The 21,409-nt window shown below is 44.1% G+C and overlaps 1 protein-coding gene across 1 annotated transcript in view; it reads left to right on the top strand.

Moving 5' to 3' along the window:
• The first annotated feature begins 20,940 nt into the window (after positions 1-20,940).
• The window catches only part of LOC142574384 (sodium-dependent proline transporter-like), a 150,156-nt gene continuing 149,687 nt past the window's right edge, over positions 20,941-21,409 (top strand). The window contains exon 1 of the mRNA XM_075683480.1: positions 20,941-21,114. Coding sequence (XP_075539595.1) covers positions 20,943-21,114 — 172 coding nt within the window. The 5' untranslated portion in view covers positions 20,941-20,942. The remainder of the gene's footprint in view (positions 21,115-21,409) is intronic.

Here is a 21,409-nt window from a genome sequence, read left to right as displayed (position 1 = left end):
GAGCAGCACACTGGTGAAGGAGACGCTGGGAAAACTAGTGGGAAGCCTGTTGAACATCTAATTGACCAAGGTGCTGGCTTCATCAGGCAAACTGTGATAAAGAGAAGGAAGTAATCAACACATCAGAAGGTTTTTGCGTATAGACACTGCTAAGGTTCTCAGGCATGTCTCTTGTAACACGCCAACAAATCTTAGTGCGCAGGCTATGCATGACCAACTACATATGCCTGCTGTTTGGACAAAGAACTGCTCATTGTAACTGATGAAGATGGAGTGGACAAAAAAAACGGCAGTTCCAGTGATCTGGTTTCACTGGTATCAGCAGTGCTTTGTAAGTATGCATCGCCATACTCCCCACTCCCTTCTTAGTTGACATCAGCAAGGACCGGCTTGAGGCAAGGGGTAATAGACATCTTTACAAGCTAAAAATGCATGCATGCCTGGAGAGCACATTGTGTCGAAAAAGTAGGCACTTCACAGGGGCACTGGAGAAGAAACAGATTATTGACAGTGGCCAAAGGCAAGCTTATCTGCTAGTAAACACCCAACACTGGTGCTATGTGACACCTCTGAAACAATCCTTCTGAAAGAAGAAATCATCATTGTGCATCCATAAAGAGGGCGGATAGGCAAAGCCCCTTCAGCAATGCTGCCAGCTTCAAAAGGCCCACTTGGCACATCCTGAATGCTTCCTTCTTCGACTTTGCTGGGTGCAAGCATTCTACTGTCCAAAAGTTGTCATTGAGAGCACTGTTGGTTTAGTGGCAATACAGTTCACGAGCGATTGCAAGAAACCTCCCTTCCGAGTTGGTCTGGAGGCTCATGGTGCTCACGAAGCGACACCATGAGACAAGCAAGGTGACCGGATGCCTCCAAGCCCTTGTTCGTTTATCACACTGTTCTCTTAGTAACAACCATCAGATCTGAAACCAACAAGCTCAAGTTCAGCACTCGTGTGATTACTGTGGAGGATCCATAAAAAAAGCAAAAAACAGAAAACTGAAGGGAAAGGATAAGGCACCATTTAACACCTAGTATTGCTGCAGCCCACCTCTTTTTATTTTGTCTGGTCATGCTACATTTTTTTCTATAGATAGGCATGAACTTATCCTGTGCACAGCTTACTGCAGAGAGCATAGGTGATGTTCCCAATCAGTGTCCGATTTTTATATACACTATGTCCCGGCTCAAAGAGGCTCGAAACACTGCAATGGAAGCTTCTAATAGAAAAGGTGCCTGGAAGAAAGAAAAGCTGTGCTGCAACCATCTTGGCAACCTCTTGTCCCCTTAATAAAAATTGTGCTTCCGTATAAATTTCAACCCTCCAGTTTAGAGTAAAGTACCAGTGCACTTATGAACAACGAATCAATTCTCAAAGAGCATGTGCAGTCCAGCCAGAAGCATAGGCATGAATTCGAATTGTGCTCCTGCATTGAAGGTGAATAATGCGTTACAAAATGGCGAATGTGCCTTAGTAAGCTTCCCTCCAATATGAATTTGTAATGCACAAAGAATTGTCAATTAAGCTTACCAAGAGCACAGATGCACTTACAAATTATACCACAATTGATAATAATGAGCAAACCTATGTGCCCTTTCCACTCTTAGGATTCTTTACTGCATGATGCTTATTTACCTCTGTATTGCGGTGCAGCAAGCTATGAAAGAAACGTTGCATAATTGCGCTTTTTAAGATTACTTTTTTTTGCAATACACCTATGTGCTGCGGTGAAGCCTAAGCAATGTACTGCGGTGAAGCATACTAAAAGTGGAAAGGGGCCACTGTCACTGGACATAAAAAGAGCTCTTTAATTATACCCTATGATTATACACTCGCGCAACCGCCGCCGCTCATGTCGCCTAAGTGGACATACTATGCTGGGTGATAGCGGCCCCCTGCCACTTTTAGTATCCTTTACCGCGTAACTAAAATGTACTGCGGCGAAGAAGCAGTACATTTGTATTGAGTGAATAAACAAATGGTTTTTACAACAGTACAGAAATAAACCCGCACCATGCATCAGTCTACCACATGGAAGAGCGTCGCAACAAAAGGTAGCTGATTTACACAGGCTGTGTAGGCCACTTATCAGTCGTAAAGGCTATTATGAGTAAGTCAAAATTTCACACACACAGAAATATGTTTATATGTTTACGTTCGTTCTCCTTGCGTAATAAGACTTCCAGAACTTCCATAATAGGAAGTAATTTACAACACACAAACGCAAACAACAGAGACATATGCCTTGTTTTCAACTCGGTCGTCATGCAAATGACATATAGCACGGAAAAACGTGAACATGCTGTGTGTTAGCATCGTAAACTTCATACTAGGCAAGGAGCACACCACAATCCCGCGACAGCCCCTAATGAGACCAAAACGGGAGCACATATCTGTGAACGTGCAAATGGGGACCCTAAGCCACTCTGCTCCTCCACCACCCCCCGCTGCACGGCTGAACCACTCGTTTCAAGCCCAGCACACCTAACACACATTCAGCACTGAACAGTGGGCGGTCGACGCAGTCGCATTTACATGACTTGTAGCGAGCAGCACATCCATCGATGTCCGTTAAGCAAAGTCGGACACGGCGACGCCACATCGCGGTTCGCAGAATTTCGCTGCCGAGGCGCTAGGACACGGGTCACACAACGCAGATTCTCTACTGCCAGAGCTCACCGAGGCGAAAGCCGCACTGCCGCACCACCACTACTCGCGGGTTTCCGCCAAGTAACGCACAACCTACAACCAACACACAAGCAACGCGCGTACAATCACATGAGCAATGTTGAACAACGCGCGGTCCAGAGAACGATCACGCCGAGGACGAACGCCACGGCGTCGCTCGGCGCCAGCATCGCGCCTTCTCAAAAATCCTTAAACGATGCTGTCTCTAGGCGCCTAGGATCAGGTCACGTGAGGGATTTTTGTACGACAAATAGACGCACGGCTACTTGGCTTAACCAAGCGAAGCCTGGCAATTTTTTTTATTATGCCGACCCGCTCCACTCCCTTTCCCCCATGCCGCGCGCGCCGCTCACTTTTTTTTTTTGTTTTTACCCGTAAGCGGCGCGTTTTTTTTTTTTTTTTATAGCGCGCTTGTTACGGCGCGCCACGCGCCAGCTCGCAAGCAGTGCGGGCGCTACGTCGCGCATTGTCATTGCTTGCGAGCTGGCGTGTGGTGCGCCGTGGGCTATGCGTTGGCACGCACGCAGTCTTGCCCATACTTATATTATACCAGCATGTGCCGGGACATAAAAAAAAATTCCACTTCCAACACAACAGATGTTTAGTCTCGCTTTATTGACTTCGTTTCCGAAAACAGGTTTTTCTTACAACGTGGTGTGATACACGCTCAAAAAATGAGCAAAAGTGAAAGGTGCATGACATATACAAGAGTACTAAAGATAAAAGTTCACAGATGGTGAAATAACAAAAGAAAGCGCTAGAAAACGCGAAGGCCGTTTCATGTACACTCATAAAAAAAACAAGATTTTTATATAACGTCCTCAAGACCTAAATGTAGACGAGCTCCTGATATGTGCACTAACATATTGCACGAAATTGGACGACGTGTATGACATAGTCATGACAACTATAAAAAGGGAAAACTCACTGGTAATGGCAAAAACAATGACACGCAAAATACCTGAAAGATAGAATAAAATGCTAACATTGTTTGATTGAGAGCCATACCAAAAGAAAGCTTACTTATAAATCTGCACGAAAGTATATGAAATGCGTGACATGTTCATTACTGCTGAACAAATTGAAAAAAAACATGGCAGAAAAAAATAACATTGTACTAAAAACTGAAACACACATTATCACATTATTTTGCACTTGGCCACAACTTGACTAACGGTGGCAAGGGGAACAGAAGGCAGTCGGCTTTTGCAGCAGCACATAGAAAACATTCGCAGAAAGGCTTATTCTTCAATCAAAGACCAGGTAAAACAAGCCAACACGACTTTTCTTTCTACCCGAATGCCATGCTTAGCAATAACGTTGCGTCACTTAAGGCACTAAGTCGTACCTGCTGGGCTCTCCTTTGTATAATAAACACGAACTGCAAAAATCTGCATGTAGGACACTTGCAATGCTCATGCTTTCCAGAAGAAAAAAAAAGCTTATCATGCCTACACATGAAGGTTGTTCGCGCGGTTTTCCCATCGGAGGTTACTGAGATAGTACACAAACACTAACAGTAATTTTTCAGCTGTTAGTAGGTTTGTAGAACGTGATACACAGAAAAAGCACTGAGGGCGGCATGGAAAGCTGGGCAAGTTACTGAAGTTGCAGAATGAGACTTGGCACAGGAAAACACAAGTCACAGACCAGGTGAAAAAGAGCAGGAACATCTATTTGTCAGCTTTCTCTACCGGGAAGAGGCAAGTGTAGCACAATCAAGGCGCAACGATGTCCGGAGCCTCATGGAGCACACAAATGGACAGGGCTGTGTTCGTGTACATGCGCCTTCTGATGTCCTTGGGTCTGAGCGCTCACCTGTTGTCTTTAGGCACCCGAAACAACCTTGCAGGACTTGTTTTTGAGGTATTTGTGAACCACTGCACGATGCACGAGCGGTACGAGTCGTGAAACGGGTGAAACATCGCGGAGTACAAGCACACAGCTACCGAGTACCACAGAACTGACGAAATTAGCCACGTCGGTCAACGCACAGCAGCGTACGCATCTCGATGACAGTAGATAACAAAAATAAAGTGTTACGTAGCGGTCTAAGCAGCGGCCGGGCCGGCGGGGACGGCACGGCGGCGCGGGCGCGTAGACAGCCGAAGGTGAGGGAGTTGCGAGGGCGTTAAGAGAGGGCGTGGGGTGAGGAGTTGAGCGGGGAGAAGGTCTTGGCCAACTAGATCGGCGCGCGTGCGCGCGACGATCTACGAGGCCATGCAAGGGAAACGGATTTTTGCGTTCGCCCATTACAGAGATGGCGCCAATTTCCTGTGCCACCGAAACCGGGGAGTGTCCCCCCCCCCCCCCCTGGTCACACGACGAGACACGTCCAGTCTCGTTACTGCTATTTTGGACGGAGTTGAAAAAGTAAAACAGCGTACACCAGTTACCCCTTAAAAGATTGAAATTTACTTTCATTTTAATGCCCGAATATGAGTGCACTATCGCGTAAGGCAGCAAAAAGAAAGAGCCGCCTTTGCCCCGAGTGAGGATGAGACTGACGCGCTGCCTGCTGCGCTACCGAGGCATTTTCTTTTTCTTTATTGCCTGTTTACATAATACAGAAAAAAAACATCAGAAGGATTTCAAAACCCTTTGAAATTGATCAACCCATCAAACAGTGTAACCCAATCAGGTGTTTCTGGCTGGACTCGATAAAGCTCTCGCATATACGCTACATGTTCAATAAAATTTTCCCTTAGAGGCCTAGCGTTAGTGTCGGCATGTCTTACCGACATTCGGGTTTTCCATATACTATGGAGGCTGAGTACCATTATCAAGTCGTAGGGAATGTCGCCGTGATTCTCAACTGGTAAATATCGGATTGCATGTGGTGTAATAGGCAAGTCCTTTTTGATAGTTCGCTGAAGGATGTCCCAGTGAAAATATGGGATCCCAGCATTCAATAAATCGATGTTCTATTCTCTCTGGTTTTTGGCAAAGTATGCAGTTGACTGTCCCCGGTACAATCATTCATTTATCTTGTAGCCACGTTTTTACAGGAAAAGCGTTTGCATGGAACATGAAGAAAAAGGATTTTACATGCGTCCGTATCGGCATTCCTTTAACCGTTTTAAGACGTCATGTCCACAGCCTCCTGTGTATATGCTTCTGTACAGTGGCACATGTAACATAACATCCAGTAAATCCTTGTAGAGCTTTTTCTTTTTTACCGTACTCAAGTATTCTATGGAAACTCTTACCTCAAGCAAGCGAAAGGCGACAACAACCTCGAGTCAATAACCTTTTATACGATGCATCGCATTCTTATTTGTGGAAGCAATGAATTCAAGTAGTGCATTGTGTAAACAAACTTGCATAACTTTACGCAGAAATGGGTCACACTGATCTTTTAAAAATAGAAAACGCGACATAATTTGTCTGAGAAACAGGTGCGACAGGCCAAGACCGCGTTTTTTGACGGGCAAAAACAGGTTAGTTCGACTAGGTCGCTCCCCAATTTCCTTCCCAAATAAACACAGCAAAGACTATGAATTTTTTGAAGGTTAGTACGCGAGATGAACAATACTTGCATAACATACCATATCTTAGCAACTAAGAATAGATTACAATTAGTTGCACTGGCAAGCATTGACAAATTTCGACCTTGCCATCCCTGTGTCTTCTCTTTCAAGCGTTCTGCTTCCTCGTTCCAATATAGTTCGGCGTCTTCATAACATTGTAATGGGACACCTAAGTACGTTGTTGGCACTGCTGTCCATTGAATGCCAGCAAATAATTCAGGCTTTTCGCTCCACTCTCCAAGCCAGAAACCTACGGTCTTCTCCCAATTGGTCTTACAGCCAGATTCCTTGCAAAATTTAGCAGTCAACCTAACCACTTCTTTGATGCTTTCGGGATCTTGGCAAAAGACAGCAATGTCATCAGGGTGTGCGTGCACCTCGACTTCTGACATTTCAAGCATAAAACCGCGTATGCTTTGCCTATTAATTAAACTCAAGCAGAAAGGTTCCAAGTAAAGATCAAAAAGTAATCAGGAAATTGCACATCCCTGCCTCACACTGGAGAGAAGCTGGATTGGTTCACTTAACTTCCTGTTTATAATGATGCATGTGCTGCCCTCTGAGTAGGCCATTTTTACTCCTTCTAATATCACTCCGCTGACATTAACATATTTTAATATTGAAAATAGTACTTCATGTGACACATTGTCAAGCGCTTTCTCCAAATCCAGTTGCAACAACGCAACTTGACATGAGAGAGCATCACAGCCCTCAAGAACACAACGAGCTGCATGTGTATTGGTGGAAATTGTTCTGTCCTTGATTCCACATGTTTGATGCGGTCCCACGAGTCGCGTCACAACACTTTGAAGTCTCTTTGCTAACACTTTTATGAATATTTTGTAATCACAGTTTGTGAGGCTTATTGGTCTATAACATTTTAATGACAACAGTTTAACCGGATCCTCGCACTTAGGTATTAGTACTATATGAGCGGTTCGGAACGATGGCGGCTTTTGCTGTGTTGCATACATTTTCTTGAAGACATTATGTAATAATTTGCTGAGCTGAAATTGGAAAGCCTTGTAAAAGGGCGCACCTAAACCAACAGGCCCGGGAGCTTTTCCTGCGTCAAGTCCATCTATGGCGTCTTCAATTTCTTGCAATGTGATTGGAATTTCAAGGCTTGCTTTAATGTCATCTTCTAAACGTCGCATAAGATGAAGAAAATCGCGCTTAAACCCTTCTATTATTTCTTTCCTGTTCCTTAGCAGTTCACAATAATAATCTACGAACGCTCGCTCTGCTGTTTATCTAGATACGAACAGGGTTTGTGTCCTTGACGTCATACTGTCACAACAGTAATATTTACAAACTTTAGCAGTCGCAGAACTTTCTTTCTGAAGCACAGTACAAATGGGGAAATCGCTTCACCGTGCATCAACATTGTAACCTCCGATCTCGCGGCCTGTTACCTTACGCCTATGGCTCGTAGTTCTTGTGGGAAGTGGTACGCTACCTGGCGAAGGTGAATTATTTATTCCTAACTGCTTTCCTTTTCCTCATCCTGTCGTTTCTGCATTCGATGGGTAAAGATTAGAGAATTGCAGAGTGCGTCAAGAAAAGCGAGGTAACAGAATTTCCAACTTCTGCGAATGGACGATAACACAGATACCGATTAGCAGATTGGTTATTAATAAATGCAAAGAATCAATTCCGCTGTGTAAATATATGATGTGGAGAGAGTCCCCTGTGAAGTGATCCGCAATTTTTTTCTAGCGTTGATGTCGCGGCAACATCAATAAAAAGAAACAGAAAGAACGCAGTTAGCGGGAGGTAGAAAGCGAGGCGCTTCTGGTCTGGTGTAGCGTCCGTCGCTGGTACCCGTCAAATTACTTTCTCATTTGCAGGCACGTCAATCTTCCGAAACAAGTTTGTGTCACCGTTGCTGGCTACGTCGACAATTTTAATTACAGTGGAACTAGTTTGATTGTTTGCTTGCAACAGCAACCTTATACATTCCTTCCTAAATAGCGGCACGTTATGTACTTATATCCCTCAGTCTCTGCAACTGTGTAGTCTCTCGCCGCGATGTGTTTTGGGATGCTGTGTGTTTTCAGCACAACTTCCAAATTCCAAAACCAAACTGTGCTGGTCTTATAGCGGATTGAATAGGCCGCATGTGCCAATATTGTTAACAAGAAGGCGTAGTAGTCCAAGTCACAGTTTCTCCTTTCGGCAAGCTACGCTTCTCAGCGAAGATCATGTCGAGCAGTTGAGCTTAGGCAATTAAGCCCATTCTTTGATGCTTCTGATCCTTTTCGTTATCATGTCTTCACATTAAATCATATGTCTATGAGTGCACTTTCGAAACACTATAAGGGAAACAAACCGTCTTATTCATTTAAATCAGGTTGTAATTACCAATAAACAGTTCGCTGGAATAAAAAAACGCATTCGTAAAAGCTGCGCACTTTTTCTTTGCCTTTGGAGAATTGGCAGCTAAGACAGGCTGACCAGGCTCTGTGTAGCCATTCTTTCGCGTAAGGACTAGCGTTCTACAAGGAGCCGATGAAAATTGTTTGATCAATTATACAATTTTGTAGCAATATTTTTACACTATATTTAGACTATTCTAACTAGAACCTACCAACAGTCAATTGAAGTCCTACCAACTGTCTTTATACATCCTAACAACGCTCTATTGGCCTAACAATTGGCCACCAACTACTAATAGAAACTTGTTCATAGGAGCTCTTTAGATTTCTACCAATTTCATATGAACATTTGTCTTTATACCTCCTAGTAACATTCTTTCAAAAGAATGTTCCTATAACTACTGCCAACTTCCGACCAACCACCTACTAACATTCTTACAATTGAAGAACGTTTGTAAAGGTTCCGCGAACTTCCTACCAATCTCCTATTAACAAGCCTTCTTTAACACCATAATAACGTTTTTCCAATTGAAGGATGTTTGTAAACGTTCTGCCAACTTCCTACCAATCACCTATTAACATTTGTCTTTATACACCCTAGTAACATCCCGTCAACAATTGGCCACCCTACTTCAACTGAAGCATGTTTATAGATGGTCTGTAAACAATCTAGTAACAGTCAAACAACACAAGTCTTTAGGCTCTCTAGTAACATTGAGTCAATAATTTACTTACATGTGCTTATGTGCTTGCTACTGACGTTTTACTATCCCCCTAGTAACATTTGTCAGTATGTGCGAACATGTTGGTAAAAGGCAGTTTACATCCTAGAAGGGGCATGTACATGGAAAACAGATGCAAATTTGTACTAAAATAACTTTGCTCATGCACAAATATTTACACAAAATTATGAGTAAAATAACAGAGAAATGAATAAAAATATGAGTAATACATAAATAATTACTTAGTTGATTACGCCATGGCAGCTGTCGCACAATCTCTAGCAAACATCGATGATAATGTATTTTTTACATTCAGAGCTTGAGAGCTGTTGTTTCTGATAATGTTTGCAGAGAGAACCCTGCACAGAAACATGATAGTCAGTGTTAACATCATACTCATGTGAGCATATGGCATGTATAGAACAGCTTTCTAAGAAGGTTCACGTGCAAGTTCAGATGAATGCTGAAATTGTAGCCATCATCCTTGTTTACTTGCAGAGGAAATGGAGAGGATGGGGCAAATTTTGCAATGCATATCCTTTGCTGCGTTGTGTTTACTACGTGTTATTGAATTTAGGAAAGTGTGCAAGGTCGTTTCCGCCAAAAAAGGGAAACAGCCTATAGCTTTTGTTATAGCCCTCAAAGTTGTGCCCTGGATAATTTCAGTCTCCCGAAATGTTTTCTTGACCAATTTTCTGCATAAAGAATTTGCTGACTCAAAAAGTCAATTACATGGTTTATTCATGGTGAAATTTGTAGCGCGTGCAATTGACACGGACGCAGAGAAGGTGGACACGCGAACGCTTACTCACAACTGTTTATTTTTTGAAAGACACAGAACGTAAAAGCGCCAGCTAGCTGCACCGAGCATGTGCAAAACGAGTAATCCATTTTTATATAAAGAGATTACAAAGCTTGAAGCAGTATTCAAAAATACAAATTCTTTGTGAGTGATAGCAACCAATGGCTGACTGATGCATTTTTAAGCACGCCTTATTATACGGAACGCTTCTGTAATTTCACGTGTCTGTTTATTTTTACTCAAAAACTAAATATCAGTGCCAAATTACCGGCTCACAATGACGTAAGTAAAAGGACAAAGGTTGAAGTGGTTGGAAAAGTTCGAAAGAGTTTCTTTCACATTCGCACTTGTCTAACCAGTGAAAAGTATGTCATTCTGAGTCGTGAAACCATACGCTCAATATTTCACTGCCTCTCTCCTGTACAGCCAGAGTAGGAAAGAGCTACGAATGAGTTGATGATCAGTGAATATTTACCATACATTAACTCATCGCGACCACTGTGAAAACGTATTGTTTGTACGCTTTGTGTTCATAGCAATTGCAAGCGAACCGCATGACGTGGCTTAGCTGAAAAATGTAAGAAAATCATTCTTAAAACATTTCGGGTTATTACATTTCGCCCTACAATAACCTTCCAAAATGAGGTGTAGAAATCTGAAATCAAAATAACATCAAAATGATATGTTTATAAAAATAATGGAAAACAACATACCTTTTATTATAATTTTTAGGCACGACACTTCGGCGCCGTGCTGTCTTGAGGAACAGCTGTTCGCTACTTGTGCAGTGTGCAGTTTCAAACACGGACAGTGTCAATATTATATCACTATCACTTGACGCGACGCTGCATCGCAGCTGGTAATAAAGTTGCAGAAACGGTCACATTACGGAACGAAGAAAGCGCCGTGGGCTTCTCAAGTGCGTTGCTAGTTGGCATGCGTCGATGCATCGGCCCAAACACAGCATAAGCACAAACAGCATCAAAAATAGCCAGATTGCTGCTAGAATACGCCACCATACACCTACATTGCTCCGACCGTACCACGCCGGCGTCTCGAAGGAACTGATGGCGATTGCGATGGTCTCCCTCTTTGCCTCGACTCGGACCACTGTCAAACTTGTGCGCATGCGCGAGAGAGGGATGTGACATTCTTTCCATCCATCCGCTTTGCCTTGACCACCGTGGAACTAAAGCCCCTCTTTACGCCGAACCACACCCTCCCCCCTCCCATTGTTTAGGAGAGTTGACTGACACGTAGACATTCATCGCTTCTCGGTGACAGATGTGGCGGGCCTTTGTGTGCGCATCCCTTTCTGGGAACTGCACTCAAAGGAAGCAGTGCCATGTATTTTCCAGAAGGGGATGGCCGAAGGTAAGGGAGAACCTGACAATACCGCCGGCTCGATTTTACTGTGCATTTAGGGACTGTATAGTTTTATCTTTCCAGGCAATTATTGTTCTTAAAGCCGAATTTCTCCTCCAAATGTAATAAAAATAGAAAAACAAACTCATAAAGGGTAAATTAGGTGGTTATTATATTTTGCGCAAAAACAACCTTTAGCACTTGGCGTTTTCATAGACAAAAATTTGCTTCATGCCGCTCAGCGCAAAATAATGGTGTAGTCTATTGTAGCAGTATATTTATAGTAAAATAGATGTCCAAAACGTGGCGGTAATGACGTTACCGGTATTCAAACGCCCGAAGCACGGCAGAAGCAAGGCCTTTGATACTCTGGCTCTTGGTATGCGGAATGCCATAATTACGGATGTCATAGGGGCCCCGCAACACCTTGTCGGAGCTCAAAATTTTATCGCCGTGTTATGAAGCGAAAGCACTGAATATTAAGAGTGCATAATTAGCTCTTTTGGATATGGTTTCTCACACAGCAAGCTACCATTGCCGTAAAGCAGATCAGTTGACATAGTTACTTTGCCTGCACTTTGATGCAACGTCCTATTAGTTTCCCTTCATGTGCAGAAGCCATCGGTAGGAGGCAGGGACGAAAGCGTGTGAATAGGGAGGCGAACAAAGCTACATGTTTTATACAGTAACGATAATTTCATTTCTTTTTTTCGCAGAAAGGTGTTACTTGCAAAGAGTTCAGCTTTTCTTTTTTTTTTCGACATGTGTGCTTGCTCAGGTCAACACTCGCTCTCACTCAGCAGTAGCTGTATTTTCCAGCCTTTTGGACATTTGAGCGGCAACGTTCCAGCGCCGTGTTACCATGAGTTCGGACTCTTTTTCTTCTTTTTAACAAAACTCGTGACACTACTGTGCTGACACGTTCCAGCTTAGGCGTACTATTTATACCGTGGAGTACACTGGGGGGGACCTGATTATCTCGTTGCAAAGCTAATATGCGCCCTTGCAATAGCAGTGCGTGGTAAGGGCCGATTTACGCTCGAGCCCCACGCCACACCACTCGCCTGCCAGCACGCACGTGGTCAGGTGAAAATTCGCACATTTCGCACACTGGTACGCACATTTTGGTTTACACTGCATGTGCGAGCACAGTGCATGCCAAAATTTGTGAATACCCGCCGTGGTTACTCAGTGGCTATGGTGTTAGGCTGCTGAGCACGAGGTCGCGGGATCGAATCCCGGCCACGGCGGCCGCATTTCGATGGGGTCGAATGCGAAAACACCCGTGTACTTAGATTTAGGAGCACGTTAAAGAACCCCAGGTGGTTGAAATTTCCGGAGTCCTCCACTACGGCGTGCCTCATAATCAGAAAGTTATTTTGGCACGTAAAACCCCATAATTAATTTCTTTTTTAAATTTTTGAACCAGTGCGCGAAATGTGCAGTTTTCCGCACGACCACACGCGTGCGGCAGTCGGGCGGTGTCACAGCTGAAGCGTAAATCGGCCTTTAATTTACCAGCCCCAAGGCCGAGATAAAGCTGTGTACCTGGTGCGCAGCCTGCACAGTACTCCGCTATCACATCGGTCAAGTGGTGTAGCGCTCAAAGTGTGCTGACGTCACTGCGCGCTCACGTAGTCCAGTAGAACCTTTAAGAATATTAGTTCTAACAGTTTACGATCATAATTCTTCTAAAATGCTAGTAACACTCCATAAGCAATACTCTACCGACTTAAATTGGAACTCGGATTTAAAACAGAGCTTGATTCCTGAGTAAATAATATATCGGCATTATAGTGCGTTACAAAAATTTATCAATAACTATCAAGTTACTTCCGATTCTAAATATTTTTCCGCGAACAGTACTGGCTGTGGACGTACTGAGAATACATGTCCTTCAGAAAAAGATGTTTTCATGATGTGTAGCAAAACATTTCTTACACAAAAGTAAACGAGCCTCTTGACGGGGTACTAAAGATGTTATTTAGATAAAAGCTAGAAGAAGATCTGTTAAGGGGCCCTTAACATATTCTTTATAGGAAAGTAAGAAGGAAGTCTTTCAACGGTGTATTTAAGACATTCTTTAGATAAAAGTAAGAAGGAAGTGTTTTAATGATGTAATTAACATATTCTTTATACAGAGGTAAGAAGTATGTCTTTTAACGGTGTATTTAAACGATTCTTTATAGTAAAGTAAGAAGGAAGTGTTTTAATGGTGTATCTAAAATATTCTTTATACAAAAGTATGAAGGAAGTCTTTTAACGGTGTATTTAAAATATTCTTTATACGAAAGTCAGAAGTAGGTCTTTTAACGATGCATTTAAAATATTCTTTGTACAAAAATAAGACGGAAGTCTTTTAACGGTGACCTTAAAGTATTCTTTGCATGAAAATAAGAAGGATGTCTTTTAACGGTGTATTTAAAACATTATTTATACAAAAGCAAGAAAGAAGTATTCTGACAATGTATGGACAAATGTTACTTGAACGTAAATGTAAGTTGACTGTCAGTAAAGTAAATAGAAAGTCGGTAGAAGTTCTAAATAATGTTAACAGTCATTTTTGTAAGGGATGGCCCAGTCATGGGCAGTTACTATTCGTGTAGAAAAAACAAAGCAAGATGGGAGAAATAAAGCGAACAATAAAAACAACTCTTCGACTTGTACGGTTCACCTTCTCTCCATCAACGATCCATTTTCTATTGGATTTGCCGCCTAAGCTATGTACAAGAGGAGAAGTGGCAGTTCCACTTCCAGAGAAAGAACGTGCATTCTCGCCGAAAATTTTACGACCTGATTTATATCCTCGGAACCAAACTGAAATATCCGTAGACAGCGTCGACGTACATGCACAAATTTACACTTGAGCCGCCGTCTGGGCACCTAATGAAAGAAATCCGAGGACACTTAGGCACTTCTTATGAGTTGTGAATGCGAAAGCAATAATGTATAATTGAACCAAGGGATACGGTCTTTCGAGTTTCGCTACTAAATTGGTGTGGGCTATTTTTTTGCAGTTTTTACGTTAGCATGTTAACTGACCAGAACCGCCAATGAGGGATCGACGTAATTGCTTGTGGCGTTGCATCACCGTACCTAGTCCTTTAAGGAGCGTTGGTGCCGTGCGTCGCGAGAGTGCCCTCTCCCCTGACGCAACACCTGGCGCGCTATCGCCCAGCAGACATTCCGTTTAGTCCGCTCTACTCCGTCGAGGCCCTAGCCAGCAAGTGCGAGCTATTGGCTCCCATTGGCTGTGACGTAGCGAGAGGAATTTAGTTGCAGTTTCGCTGCTGCAGACGCCGCCGGTCTCTCGCTCAATGTGGCCACTTGATGCTTTCGCATCAAAAGCAGCAGATGACAGCGATTCTGTATGCTCTGAAATCATATGCTGCGGCAGCATCGTTCACCCAAAGTGGAGGCGCTATCTTATTTTGCCTAGTTTTCCCTCAAACAAATGCGCTCACCCAGAACGGGGAGCTAGATAAGAAGCCAGCGATTAAAGGGCGGCAGGCAACAATGCGGTCGAAAAAAGTACTAATTTGAAAAGAAAATATGGAAAATGCAAATGATATTTATTATTTAAATGAGAACTATACATTTTGAAATTAGGTTAAGCTACATATACAGATAATCGTGAATTAGATAAATAAGTGGTGACTTTATCTTCACTGAGGCGAACGTAACTTCCTCTGTTTGACATAGTAACGCATGTTTTGGAGTTGGAAATTCATAGACGCACATACTTTAGAACTATGAGCCTTCTCACGTGAAAGAAGCATAGGATCTGCTTGCGCACACGTTTTTCAGGTGGATGTTGCGGATTAAAACAGCCCTGGCAGTGTAACTTGTTGCGTTCTAAAAAATTGCAAGCGGAAGCATTTCAGCGGTTGAGCGGTTGGCTTAAACGCCCGATTTCAGTGAAAGAAAATTTCTCAGTCGCAGATTCAAGCCCGTGGTCATTATTTGATGCTTCATCATCATCATCATCATCAGCCCGTGGTCGCGACACGTGCAGAAGAAGACGCGCATCTCGCGCAGTTCGGAAGCGCGAATCGTTCGTCCCACTGGAACGTCTGGTTCGGATCACAAGAGTGAGCTCTCGGGGTTTTGGCTGAGTGCCGGTCGGATTTAGTCCAGTTTTGTAGGTACCAAGCAGTGCTTTTAGATACATTTATATTGTCTGTTACGGAGATAGTGCCGCCAATGTCGAAAAATAACCCAGGGGACGGCCCGGGGCGATGTCCGCCTTGGTCGGCCTCCCTACCACCTGATCAAATAATCCTTGAAGCTTTCTTTCGTAGTGGGGTGTGCAGCATTCCTGTGGTGCTGGTGCCTTTGCATGGAGGAGCCACCCGGCCCAACAACCTGAAAGCAGTACAGGTGGAACTTCAGGCGGCAACGCGTAACTACTTGCACATCACTGGTTTACGACAGTTTGGCAGAGGTGGGATTGTTTGCCGTTCGGCCAGACCAGGCGTGTGTGTATGACCTACTTAAGTGCTCATCATTTGGATCGATGCAAGTGAGTGCCTTCATTCCCCCGCATCCTGCCTGCACTAAAGGAATAGTTCGTGGTGTAGACTCCAATTTAAATTCGGCTGAGACTCTACAAAAGCTCTCCGCGGCAGGGGTAATTGTTTTTTACCGGTGCAACAGAATGGTGGACAATACACGTGTTCCTACTGAGTAGGTAATTGCCATGTTCGCAGGTACATCTTGCCCTACTGAGTTAAAAATCCCGTGGTTAATATTCAGCGTGGACGCACATGCCTCGCGCTTACTACAATGTCGAATTTTTGGCGCTGTCGTCGTAGCATAGGTGGTTGTAAATCCAGCCTTCGTTGTTGCGTCTGCGGCGGGCGCCGTTCCGCCAGTGATTGCTCGGCGGACATATTGAATTTATGTCGGCCGAGCATGTATTATTCCGGTTTTTGAGATCCCCAAGAATGAGTCCTCGCTCCTTGAACTTGGAGTCAGTAGTTTTAACCAACAGTGAAAACGCTGACTCTCTAGGTGTAATTGCGAGAGGGCTAGAGACCCGATTCGCTACTTGTCCTCCCTTCTCTCCTCAGGGACAGGACACTTCAGAAGATTTCGAAAAATTTTCCTGGTCAGAATTGTCCTAAGCTGTTTCCTAAGCTGCAGCCCGAGGTCCCGATGGACTCACTACTAAGATGATAAACTTCTCTTTGAAGTCGCTCCTAACGACTTGTTAGATACCGTAAATTACTCAATACAATATGCATGGATCCCTGCTGTGTGGAGAATCGCGAGGGTGATTCCTTTGCTGAAAGAATAAACCGAAAGGTACGTTCTAGACAATATTCGGCCTGTTTCTCTAACATCAAATTTTGTAAAATTAATAGAATGATTATGAAGCGCGTATGCTTACGTTTGTGACTACAAGAGAATTATTGCGCCCTTGACAAATTGGAGTAAAGTCAGTGATGTCAATTTGGTGCGCACACGTCGACCTAGAGAGCTAGAAGCATGACTGGACAGTATTCGCTTGTCCATTAATGTAAGTAAGAGTGCCGTTCTTGTCTTTCCTCTACAAGACCCAGTTATATTTCTTTCACAACGCCATTCCACTAATCTACAAGCGGAAGAAGTCAAGTACCTTGCAATTATTTACGCTGGAAATCTTAATAGGCAGCACTATATTGAACATATAACTTGAAAAGCTTCACGTGCAATGGGGATATTAAGAAGGATAAGCAATTATGGATGGGGCATGCGCGGAGACGCACTCATAATGATTTACCGTATGTATATCCGACCTATACTAGAGTTTGGCTGTGTGTTATCCTTCGGCGCCTCTGCTTACAAGCTACGTCCACTAGTTTTGCTGGAACGGGAAGCGCTTCAGTTATGTCTGGGGCCCAACGTTTGTCGCCAACGCTGTGCTCTACAAGGAATCACTATTACCTTCCCTTGAAATCAGCTTTAATATACTCACCGTTCAAACATTCATAAGACTCTACGATTCCCCACTAAGAAGATCCCAGTTCATCTTCATCAAGCAACGAGCCCAATTTTTTGGAGTCAAATAGCCTCGGCTTCGCACGCCACAATGATTATATCACAATCGTTATTGAATTCGTTAGATGTACATATAAATGATGTAATCATGGTAAACAGTATCTGAAATTTATTGGTTATTACTTATGATGACTTATACCCAAATAATGCAGAGCAGCTTGCCTCGCATATTCTTAGCGGCTTACTCCAGGATCATTTGAATCAGCTCAACTCTACCGTAATTAAAGCAACAAATGCTTCGCAGAATGAGGAAAAGGCCAGAGTTGGAATTTTTTCATCATCAATAGATTGGTCTTTTTCTACCCCGCTTCCCGACTTCACTCCAATATTCCTCGCAGAATTCCTAGCTGTTGTCCTAGCTTTGCGGAAACTCGAATCTTCCAGGACAACCACGGTAATAATCACAGAGTCTTTATCAGTGTGCACCTCACTTACGGCTCCCGGCGAGTCGCATATGTTAAACACTTTGTGCTGACTGGCTCCAAGCTATTTGCGGAGTTTACGATTAATATGGGTGCCTGGGCAAAAAGGTATATTTATGAATGAAGCGACAGACAGGTTGGCCAAGGCTTCTATCAGTGGCCCGGTACTTACCCTTCTTCCAACGACGGGTTTTATCACGTCTGTCAGGTTTAGAAGATACATCCGTTTAACATCAAAATCAAATGTTTAATCATCCTCAGAACTACACCACTTACAATTCCCTTGGAGCAGGAACTTCTGCAAAACCAGGCAGAGGGAAGTGACATTAACGAGACTGCGTTGTCGAGACCCATCTCTCAATTTATACATGCGCCGATCTGGTCTGGCAATATCCCCTTTGCGCCATTTTGCAGCACTTTCGAGGCGATCGGACTCTACTTACTTTAATGCGGGCGTTTCTCCTCCCTGAGAAAAATGACATTAGAAATTACAGTGCAACAGCTCAGCCAGCCATTGAACACTGCGGTACTGCTGTTTATCGGAGCATCTGTGCTTGGGCACTCACACAGGAATGTGTGCATCGCCTTAAAAAAATTCGATATTTAATGAAACCGCTTTTATTGTTGACCGTACGACTTATTTCATTGCTCCTTGTTTGTGTCATTTATATTAGACTTCTTTTTCTCTTGATTGAATGACCGGCTACTGAACCATTCTGAACTTTACTCGCATCAATTTATGCAACAAAATTATAGATTTTAAATTCATTACACGAAAACATAAGTAAAGTCTGCCTGCCTCTTGACCAATCCCCGTGCATGGGTATGCGCCAAACTCATTAAGACCATCATCATCATCATCATCATTGCAGTCAATGAACGCGCTTCGACGTTCTGCCAGCTCAGTGTGCCCTTTTTTCTCGGCTCCCATCCTGCAGAACGAAGGAGATTCGACCGTGTCGGGGAACTTGGGTTTCTCGGTTTCGCTGTCGCTAACCGCAGCCTCGAGTGCGCAGATCAGGCACTTCCACCGTGTGCCGGAATCGCGTCACATCGCGGCACGTCTTCTATTGATACCAACGCTTCCTAGTGTCGTGAGTACAGCTCAAATATTTCGTTTATTTCATTCCGTTTTATTTTATTACCGTTCTTGCTCATCGCTTATGGTATACTTCTAATCCATACTATCTGGAACCTTCCCGGTCCTCCTCTGGCCACGCACGTGAGCGCAGTGTACCGAGTAGCTTGAATATTCTAGAGAACTACTCTATTCGCTGTAGAGAGCGTTGCTTCTTCCTCAAGTACCCTATGACGCTTGATAAGAAGTATTCCATTTCGTCAGGCCGTTACATTGCATTTGTAGTCGTGGAGAAGCGGTTCAAAAGTTACAGAGGTGGCAAAAGTAGGTGAAAGATCTCAAAGGAGATAACGCGAAAGAGAGGGCGTGCATGGAGTGGTGAGCGGGGTGGTGAGCGAATCCAGGGTGAGAAAATCCAGGGTGGTGAGCGCACGTGCGCAGCGCATTCGCCAGTGCGAAGCGGGAACCACAGCGGCTGTTATACAATGTTGAGTGTTTCCAGAAGCATATGTTCGGTGGCAACGATTAGCACGACGCTCTGTGCGCTCGCCTTCCTGCAGCCGCTGGATAGAGAGCTGGAAGTTTATTTGCCGTGATCCTCCAGGAGCCGTCTAAGCGAATTGTTCTGCGCACACTTCTCAGCTTGCATCTCCAAAATATCATTACGTTCGATACGGTGACATCAAGGGTGCCAGTCCTTCCGTGAAGTCGACTGGGTACTGGCGCTGCGCTGCGACGAGACGAAAGCGATGCCGATGGTGGGGGGTGTGGAGGAAGCATGTTATTTTGAGCAGCCCCTTTATTAGCGTGGGTGTGACCTGATTGCGCAATTTCTATAGGTGTAAGGATATAGATGTAATCATTGTTGGCCAGAAATGACATTTGGGCGTTTCATTATTATTGCGCTATGTAAGACAGACGCTAGCATAGAACAAGATGAACACTGACTAGTAACGAAGACACGAAAAAGCACTTCGTCGAGTCACCTTTGTGTGTTCATTCCCAGTCAATATCCATCTCGTCCGCTCAGTGTGTCGCGCAGGTAGCGCACCTGTGAAATCCGAGGGAATGTGTGGCGAATTGGGCGCGTTGGTGCATATTTGAAAGGGCTGCCGCCCCCCACCCCCCAATAATAAAGACACAGACGGAGACGGGACGACGAGGACTAGCGCTGAAATATTCTGAAATTTCATAATTAGCGATGCGTTACTTAGTTCTATTATTTTCTTTACTTTTAACTATTCACTGCTGTTCAAAATTTGTCATAAGGACTAAGCACTGAACTGTTTTCACTTCGTTTATTGTCTAGGTTCCCCGTATATGAAATGTAGTCGCCGATACAACGACTAATGTAGGCCTGCTAGCGAAAAATTCGCTAAGAAGTGCCATGCAATGAGCAGGCGTACGTGCTTAACGTATCGAAGAATCTGAGGAATAATGGGGTACTTCGAATCCATGTGCCGTAATTCCATCACACGTAATTTCAGTGCGGAATTATTGATGTACCACGCAACCTAAAGGGTGAATATTTACCTTATAGTGTATGAACGTCACTGAGTCCATAAATGAGCACTAAGTGGGCTACCAGAAGCACCTCGAATTAACGTCGAACACGGCCTATGCGTTTGTTTCATTTGCATATTTCAGCCTGGCGCTACTGCTTTAGCAGAGGCAGTATGCCACGCGGTTAAACGTGAAGAATTTTTAGCACATGCGTTCTCGCTGTCAGCAGAAATTAAAACTAATACATAATGCCGTGGTTAAACGAAGCAAACAGTACCAAATAAAATTCTCATAAGCATGGACGGCATTGCAAATGCCTTCCTCTTTCGAGGTAGCCACTATATCTTCAGTCGTTGTGTACACCTGACAAAGTTGCGCGACGGACGTTTCGCGCGTGGCAGTCCGGCAGCCATGTCGAGCGGCGGATCCGGGGGCTCAGGCTCAGCCGACGCCGCCCTGGCGGGCCCTCCCGACAAGGACTACTACGACAGCACACGGGCCATAGCCTACATGAGCATCTGCATCGCGCTCAGCTACCAGTGCCTCACCGAGTTCCCCTACCTGCTCGTCATGCACGGAGGAAGTGAGTTTGTCCTGGTGCCCTTAAGACCAACGAACCTATAGGTCATTGCACTGAAATTGCAATGATATTTTTTGGAAGTTTACTACGAAAGAAGAAAGAGATGAGGCCAAATGGGAAATGTAGAAATGCGCGTGTATAATGCAATTTATTAGAAGATACCAATTAATAAATTGAAAGAGTGCAAATAAAACAGGCACGGGCAAGACAGGCAGCCGCACAACCTCTCTTCAGGTTATGCCGTCAAATATGCCAGCTCTCCCAAGAACCCGTCTCGTAACAGATCTGTTCGGCCCTT

This window comes from Dermacentor variabilis, chromosome 3, assembly GCF_050947875.1.
Source record: "Dermacentor variabilis isolate Ectoservices chromosome 3, ASM5094787v1, whole genome shotgun sequence".
Lineage (NCBI taxonomy): Eukaryota > Metazoa > Arthropoda > Arachnida > Ixodida > Ixodidae > Dermacentor > Dermacentor variabilis.
The sequence above is the reverse complement of the archived record's forward strand: the minus strand, read 5'-3'. Positions and strand labels throughout refer to the sequence as shown.